The sequence below is a fragment of the Zingiber officinale genome, chromosome 9A, assembly GCF_018446385.1.
Source record: "Zingiber officinale cultivar Zhangliang chromosome 9A, Zo_v1.1, whole genome shotgun sequence".
Classification (NCBI taxonomy): Eukaryota; Viridiplantae; Streptophyta; class Magnoliopsida; order Zingiberales; family Zingiberaceae; genus Zingiber; species Zingiber officinale.
In genome coordinates, this window is record NC_056002.1 from 115,676,173 (window position 1) to 115,684,578 (window position 8,406).

General features: G+C 38.0%; 1 protein-coding gene across 2 annotated transcripts; it reads right to left on the minus strand.

The window, feature by feature from the left end:
- Positions 1 to 267: 267 nt before the first annotated feature.
- On the minus strand, positions 268 to 4,226 carry LOC122021802 (probable nucleolar protein 5-2). Of its 2 annotated transcripts, none has more exons than XM_042579958.1 (10): positions 4,141 to 4,226; positions 3,750 to 3,858; positions 3,597 to 3,638; positions 3,237 to 3,416; positions 3,001 to 3,165; positions 2,549 to 2,749; positions 2,163 to 2,459; positions 1,224 to 1,424; positions 1,008 to 1,142; positions 268 to 877 (listed from the first exon to the last, which is right to left on the minus strand). In XM_042579958.1, exons 2-10 carry the CDS (start codon positions 3,825 to 3,827, stop codon positions 452 to 454), a joined length of 1,725 nt encoding a protein of 574 aa, XP_042435892.1. In that variant the 5' UTR covers positions 3,828 to 3,858; positions 4,141 to 4,226; the 3' UTR covers positions 268 to 451. The 2 variants fall into 2 exon arrangements, with proteins under 2 accessions (XP_042435892.1, XP_042435893.1); XM_042579959.1 differs by having other exon boundaries at positions 3,942 to 4,201.
- Positions 4,227 to 8,406: the final 4,180 nt, after the last annotated feature.

Here is an 8,406-nt window from a genome sequence, read left to right on the forward strand (position 1 = left end):
AGACCGACTCTGAAGGAGTTTGGAAAGCCAAGCTGGTTTGATAGACCGAGTCCGAAGGAGTTAGGAACATGGCAGAGCTTGAGAGGTTTTGCTTGACTTCCACCTCGTTAACCTAAACCTAAGTTTGACTTTTAACCAAGTGATTTGACTGTCGACCTGGATCTGCCGCATGTAGACTCCCATATCCTCCACGTCATTCTATTTTTGCAGTTGACAGTCATTTGAACTGTAAAAGCATGACAATTGCAAGTTTTAGTAAACCTCAGATTTGCAGAAACATGTGAGGTCTTGGGATATCATGATGGTAAGTATCAAAAAATAATGTCAGACTGCAGAATCATGCAGGAGAAATAAACAAGGATCAATTTTACCTATAATTGTTCCTTCAATACAAGTACTAGAACAACAAGGGAGCTACCAGGCTCCCTGAAACAAAAAAATAAATGAAACTCTACTCCCTCCCCTTGTCCTTTTTCTTCTTCTCCTTTTTCTTGTGAACTGCATCGCCCATTGCCTGCTCTTCTTCAGCGTGTTTTTTCTTCTTTTCCTTTTTGCTGGGCACCTCCTCATCCTGATTCACATCCTTCTTCTTCTTAGTTTTCTTTTTAATCTGCTCTTCCGATTTGTCGCCAGAAACTGGATCATCAACTTGCAAATTGGTGTTCTCTGACTCAGAGATCTTTCTCTTCTTCTTCCTCTTCTCTCCTGCATCCTTGGCCTCGCTCATGGGTGTCGCATCAACTGTTTTTTCAGAGGGAGGCAATTCAGCTTCCCGGTGCTTCCTTTTCTTCGGAAGTGCTGCAACTTCGCTGGTTGTATTACTCCGAGTTGAATCAGTTGCTTGCTCGAGTAGAAGATCTGCTGAGGTATTATATGTCTACACAGACAAAATATAGCATATAGACTTTCAGTCTCAGTTTCGATTGTGCTATATGGAACATTAACATCTTCAGTGCAAAATGATATAAATCTACTAATAGGTGTTGAAGCAGTGAGATTGTTCATACCTTTGCCGGAGTAATCAGAGCCCCAGCACCTTTCTTCCGATCTTTGTCATAATACTCAATCTTGGGCTTTCCTTTGGTAGAACCAGCAGACTGACCCAACTCTCGGCCCTCAAGAACTCTAAGGCGGGTTTCAAGCTATTCAAAAGTTTGAACAATGGCATGTCAGAATAAATTCCACATATATCCAACAGTGATTAGATTCCATATCAATGTTACCTTAGCTCGATTTTCCAATCCCATACTGTTGTCCTGACTATCGCCAAGAGCATCGTACCTAATAGCCAAAGCAGTCTTTGCAGCAAGAGAACGAGAAATTTTCCCCTTGATTTTAGGAGCTGCCTGACCGACTAAAGATGCATGGAAAATAAGCCCATACTTTGGTGTAGCGTGTTTGGTTTTCAAAGCTCTAAACAAAGCCTGCATTTGAATAAAACATTATGGTTAACCAGTTTACTGCTAAAATAGAAAAAACAACGAAATTTTGTCATAAGAGACATGATAATTGATGGTCGTTTCTGCAATATAATGAGTAGACGAAAATTCACAGGACCAATCAGTTTCATCTGATAAGGATATACCTAATACTAAATCACGAACCTTTCACAAAAAAAAAAAAAAAAGCATGATTCACAATTGTAGCTTTGTGATGTCATGGGCCAAATCATGTAAATTTAGTAATTTACTCGGTGTCTAAGAACATGAATCACTTGTGGCCTGCCTACATGAATCATCAAGACTCTCCACATTTAAATTGAAAAAGAATTAACAAAACTCGTTGCTAAAAGAATGATGCAGCTTTAGTTGATGCATAGCTAAAATTAACATTTGTTTAAACTACATGGAACCAAACAAGCAACAACGGATACGTCTTATAGGTGGTCTGAAGGTTTGAGAGTTGTAAAAAACATCACTAATCTCGTACTAATTAATATCAAATAACAGATTACAGCATTTTTTTTCATAAGCAATTTAGGCAAAGTCCCAAACAAACAGAAAATGGTCATAAGAAATAAATGTGTAGTGTAAGTCAGATGCAATGTAGACAAAAACAGTCTCATTATCACAGTCTCATATACTAGTCATGGCATCTCCACTGACATTTAAGATAAGGGAAAGCAAGTAATCATTAAGATAAAAACGTTCTAGAAAAAAAACCTTTTCTGCACCAAGTATCTGAACAGTACTCCCAGGTTGCTTTGCTAGATTGAGTAAACTACCACCATGAGCAATAAGACGAGCTCCAACAAGCTCCCCAACGAGGGCAGTCAAATTTGGTGCAATTGTGTTCATTCTGCTTTTCAGGTAATCATAAAGCTGAGCCCTGTACTCTGAAAGTGCTAGAACCTGGTCACAGAGCTCTTTGATGTTAGCTAAGTCTAGATCGCTAACTTCAGTACCCATTGATATGACTGCTGCTTCTTTCAGCTCTGCTTCAGTCTCTTCAGATAGTACCTGTTAGCATGAACACAAATTATTTGCATTTAATGGGGAACAAGTTCATTCGATATTTTTGATAGAGTTGATTCAGCTGACATTTTTACCTCGGAAAAATCAAGAGCAACAGCATTTGTACGGTTGCCCATTAGCTTTACTACCTTTGCATACTGAATGTTGTCTTGTACAATTTTTGAAAGCTCTGGGAAATGCCATCCATACCATTCTCGAACTCTCATGGCATAGGTATTGAGCTCTTTGTCTAAATCATCTAACAAACCAATGGCTTGAATGATCATTGTATCCACCTAAAGGGTTGTGAAAAAGAAATTTTAACAACCATAGGAGTGGTACAGTTTGTGAAAAGTGGAAACTATATTGACATGGGGAACAAGTCTATATAAAAAAAGCTTGTCTAAATAATACAAGTACAGGTTGGACATGTACATATATCCGATACTAATGTTCTTCCTTTCATGATTAGAAGATCATCACTAGAAAGAATTGAAGAACATAGACATTTTCCTTCAATAATTTGTCACAGAAAAGTAGGATTAACCTTATCAGGGCTGAACTTCAGTTTGTATCTGGATAAGCTGTGAGATAAACCCAAGCTCATTGGAGCTAGATCTTGCACAGCTAACCCGGAAATAAGTTCTGTCAGCTGGTTTCTAAGTCCTCTCATCAGCTCCATCACAGCATTGTTGTGGAGGCAATCAATTTTCTATAAGATACAAAATGCGCAAGTGAGAATGCATAACAATGCAACCAAACATGACAATCACTGAAACTAACCAGCTTGTCCTTAATAGCATTCCCAAGCTTTGAATCAGCCACAGCCAATGTCTCACCATCACAATGAGCACGTAAGAACTTCCTAAGGCCCTTGCTGGGCTTGCTATCTATCAATAAGGTTGCAGCAGATAATGCGTCTGAAGTATTCTCAAATTTATTAAAAGCTTGCAGCTTCACAATCTAATGATACATTAAAAAGCATTAGCGCTACAGATCAATAATGCGAATAATAAGGATGATCAAGAACATTACACTGGTCTGAAGTGCGATATAAGATGGAGAAAACACAAACAATAATTGAGCATTTACAAGGGGAAAAAGGGGAAAAATAAGAGCAGAAAAAGGCAACATATGACCGACCTTTCTAGCTGACTCTGCTGATGTAAACTCTTTCCACAAATCCTGAAATGGCAAAGGAAAAAAAATAGAAATAGAAATAAGCAAAGGCAAAAAAAAATGATCGGACAAAAGAATTCAGCAAATGGATGATGGGAACACCGAACAAGACGTTACCTCGACTTTGTCAAGCTTTCCTTCATCCAAAACCTTGAATAGGGCAAAGCCCGCAGGGGTCTCGAACAACACCAACATCACTAATCCGTGTATCGCACAGCTATTTCACCTGATGAAAATGCACGATCAGCACAAAACGCAAGACAGAAAACAATGGAACAAGATGAGATCTCAACAAGAGAAAACATTTACGAGGGTTGCAAAGATTCCGGTTCCACGACTGAGCAAACAAAATGGCGAGAGCACAGGACGGTCAATGCTAAGTGGAAGGGACAAGGAAATGCAAGGTGCAAAGGGCAACGACTCCCGATCGAACAGTGAGATCAGAAAATGGATAGGAGGAAGAGGATCCCGAGAAGGATGAGGGAAGAAAAGGGAGGAGCCTTCGTACCTCTTCCGTCTGAGGAAGGCCTGATGGGCTGCGCGCCTGCGCTGCTGAGACTGGAGGCGGCGAGGGTGGTCGAGGGAAGTAGGGGTTTTGAAGGGTTTTAAATAGGTGAAGGAAGGAGTCGTGGAGTTCAGAGGAGAAGGAATTGACCGTTGATATATCAGTTGAGAAATCCTGATCGTAAGATATGGGTTGTCCATTTAACATCCAGATCCGATTAGGATAGGATCCATTGGTAAAAACCTGACCTGCATCCTTCTCTATTGATTGATTCTAGGAGTGTAATCGAATCGTGTTGAGTCGAACTTCTGAATGTTTGAATTTGAATCGTTTATAATCAAGTCGAGCTCAAGTTTTATTTAACGAATATATTCATAACTTACTAGTTTATTCAATTTTTTATTGAATTTAAACGAATTTAATAAACATAAATTATAAATTTAAATATTTATTAAAAATTAAATTATATATCCAGAGAAAATTATAATATTTTTATTAAATTTATAATTTTATTCTAATAAATAAATTTAATATATTTATCTATATATTTTACATATAGAGTGTAAAATCTATAAATTTAATCTCAAAACTATTATTTTTTTATTTAAATGTTGATTTATGAGTTTAACGAACATGTTCATAAGCTAATAAGTCGAATATTTTAAAGTTAAAGTTTAGTTTATTTATCTTAACGAGCCTCATTAAATAAGTTCAAACGAACTTTTATCGAATCAAGCTTCGAATAGTTTATAAGCGACTTAGTTCATTTACCCCTCCCTAATTGATTCCTAACAACTCAATTGGCAAGGTTTACTTTCTAAAAAAATTTTCAAAAAAATAAAATAAGTTTACTCTGTACTTTACCTCCCAATTAAACGCCACCTAAGAATATTGATCATTTGCCAGATATCTATGAGTACTTTTTAATATATTTTAATGGTCGAAAGAAAATTTTTGTGGGATTGAGTTAGTCACCTTTAAAATTAATCAGTTCACAAAACTAAACACCTAAATTATAAAAAAAAAACAATTACTCTCTACTTATCTTTACCAGTATAATCGAATTGGTACTTACAAAATAAATTATCATCACAAAGTAGAGATTAAATCTCTAAGGAATAACTTCTTAAAAAATAAAATTTCTATCACCTATAGAGGCGCTGTTCAATTATCATGATTTATTAACATTTTACCGTTTACTCTTAATTTGCACCAGTATTTTCAGAGTTATAGTATCACGGTAAGATATTCAGATTGTCATATAAATATTCATGATTCAAATCCTAACTAACAGAATTTTTTTCTCTAAATGAAGGATGTGACCAAAAGACATTAAGCTTTTAGATTGGTCATTATGGCTGATAAAAAATTTTCATAGAATGAGATGAATCATATTTAAGGATAATTAATAAAACAAACTGAGATTATTGTTTTTGTACTTGCACAAGTGAATAGACCCTTGCTAAAGAAGGTTGACACCTGATGAAATGCTCTGCTCGTTGACACTCTTTGGACGCCTTAGCCCACTTTTATAGTTGATCGACGACTATGTCATTTACTTTTGTTTGATAAGTCAAATTGGGCAAAAGGCGATAACGCTCGCCCCCAGCGCCCCCCGTGGACCTCGCCCAAGGCTATCATGAGGGGGGTTAATCACGGTAGCCGAAGGAGTTAAGGCGCAGTGGGCTGAGGGACACGGGGATAAGGGATTTATGCCCTTGCTGCCGCCTCGATTCGAATCCACGTGCTCATTGGGCAAACTTCTACGCCTTAACCCCTTCGGATAATCCGGTGGGGCTGTTTGATAAGTCAAATTGAACCACTGCTAGTGGGTGAGCACATCAGTTAAACCGAATTAATTCAACGTATTAGTCAAATTTAAAACTTCAATTACTTCAAAATTTTAATTATTTTTTAAAAAATATTAATTATTTTAGATAATTTAATTTGATCTCAATTTTCAAAATTTAAATTAGATTAAATAAAATAAACTGACATTATCAATCAACTACTAATTTCAGCTATCGATTGATATACTTAAAAATCAAGTAAAATATTTCATAATTGATCATTTGAGTCGATGATCTATTATTAGTTGATTGTTGAAAATCAATAATTGACTGATAAATTTCGAACATCGAACAGTATACTCTTAAATTGACGGTTAAAATCGACGGTGTATAATCAATTAATTACTGAAAATCATTAGTCGAGTGATGATGGAAAAATTAGTTAATTTATAATCAATATTTTATTGGTTCAGTTTGTTTAATTTTATTAGAAAATTTAATGAGTTTAGTTAGTTTAAATATATTTTGATTGTTCAATTTCTATTGAATCGATTCTCTTATTAATCGATTATTCAGCTCTACTTTTGCCTTTTGTTAGCAATTGGTGTTAAGAAGGTGAAAGGGCGTCGCTTCCCCTTCATCTTCCAACTTTTTCACCTTCCCTCATTAATGGAGGTAGAGGAAGAATCATCTTCTTCTATAAAAAGAGCGTTCAAGGTGTTGATACAAATATCTCCTGGGTTAGGTTGACCAGGTTGACTAAGTTTGAGTTGACTCAAGCTTGAGTCTTGATATTTGAGTTTCGATGTTTAACAATATGTGGAGATTACAGGTGCAATCATCCAATTGGGGAAATTATTGGTGCAATTCTCCTCTGGTCAAGATTTGACCAGTTTGATATGAAGAAGAGTCCAGGAGGTCAAGGTTGACCAGATACTTGACTGGGAAAGTCCTAACTAGAGGTTAGGCAGATGGAAGTCCTGGTGAGTGAAGTCAGATAGGTGAAAGTCTTAGTGAGTGAAGTCGGGTAGTGGAAAATTTCTGGTAAGTGAAGTCAGGTGAAAATCCTAGTGAATGAAGCTAGGTGAAAGTCCTGGTGAATGAAGTCAGACAGATGGAAAGTCCTAGTGAGTGAAATTAGGCAGAAGGAAAGTCTTGGTGAGTGAAGTCAGGCAGATGAAAGTCTTAGTGAATGAAGCTAGGTAGATGGAAAGACCTAATGAATGAAACCAGACACATGAAAATCCAGGTGAGTCAAGGTTGACCGGACACCTAGTGTTGGGAAGTCTAAATAGGTCAAAGGAGTGACCGGATACTTGATACAAGGAAATCCAGATGGGTCAATGATGACCAGATAACTGGTGGATGGAAGTCCAAGTGGGTCATGGAGGACCGGACACTTGGCATGAGACGGTAAGTCCAAGTGGGTCAAGGTTGACCGGACACTTGGCACAAGGAGAAAAGTCCAAGTGGGTCAAAGGATTGATCGGACACTTGGTGAAGAAGTCTCAGCAGATTAAGGTTGACCGTATGTTAGGCATGAGGAATTCCAACATGTCACAGTTGATAGGATGTTGGATTTGGGAACCCTTGAGCTTGAGTTAAGCAAGTCAAGGGTGGTCAATAGATCAGCCGATTGATTGGACTGAAGCCCAATCGATCAGTCGATCGATTGGGAGAGTGTTGCGATAAACAACATCCCAATCAATTGACCGATCGATTGAGGACCTTAATCGTGAGCACAGAAGCTTCCCTAATCGATTAGTCAATCAATTGGGCACCGCCAATCGATCGGGCGATCGATTGGGGGCTGGAATTCTTGTGCGACATTAGAAAGGCTGAATCGATCGAGCGAACGATTCAGGTTTTTCTAGTGAGAACACAGAGGCGCTCTGAATCGATCGACCGATTGATTCAAGCCTTTCCAATCGATTGGTCAATCGATTGGGATATGACTGTTGCGCATGCAGGTAGCAAGCTTTCAACGGCTGGGATGGCGCGGATCTCACGTGGCAATCGATTGGTAGCAAGCCCAATCGATTGGAAGCCCTAAAGGCACAGTGTATAAAGCCGTGGCGAGCTTTCTTCTCAGTAGTTTTACTCGAGCCTTCTTCTAGTGCACGAGATATTCTCCTCACCACTCACCACCGGACTTAGAGCTTGGAAGAGAGGTATTGTTGCACTTTCCAAGGGTCCAGAGGCGTCTTCATCAATAAGAGATCAAGCAAGAAGAGGTTATTCATTTGTATTCTTCTATTTTCTTCATGTGTGCATTGTATCTTATTGTATGAGTGTTGTACGAGGTTTCTCCACCTCCGGTAGTTACCGAGAAGGAATGTTTTTCATAGTGGAGAGTGTGTCGTGTGTGAATCCTTGGATTAGTCACCTCTTCTTGAGGTGAATATCAAGTAAATCCTTGTGTTAGTGTTGTGAGTCTTGTTTCAAGTTTATCCCGCTGCAAATCAACAACATCGAAGCA

Coding starts and splice junctions, on each gene's coding strand:
- LOC122021802 (XM_042579958.1), bottom strand. CDS start 3,827: ATGTTGGTGTTGTTCGAGACCCCTGCGGGCTTTGCCCTATTCAAGGTT. Junction 3,166..3,236: donor ATGCTATTAAGGACAAGCTG/GTTAGTTTCAGT, acceptor TGTATCTTATAG/AAAATTGATTGCCTCCACAA. Junction 2,750..3,000: donor TGAAGTTCAGCCCTGATAAG/GTTAATCCTACT, acceptor ACAACCCTTTAG/GTGGATACAATGATCATTCA.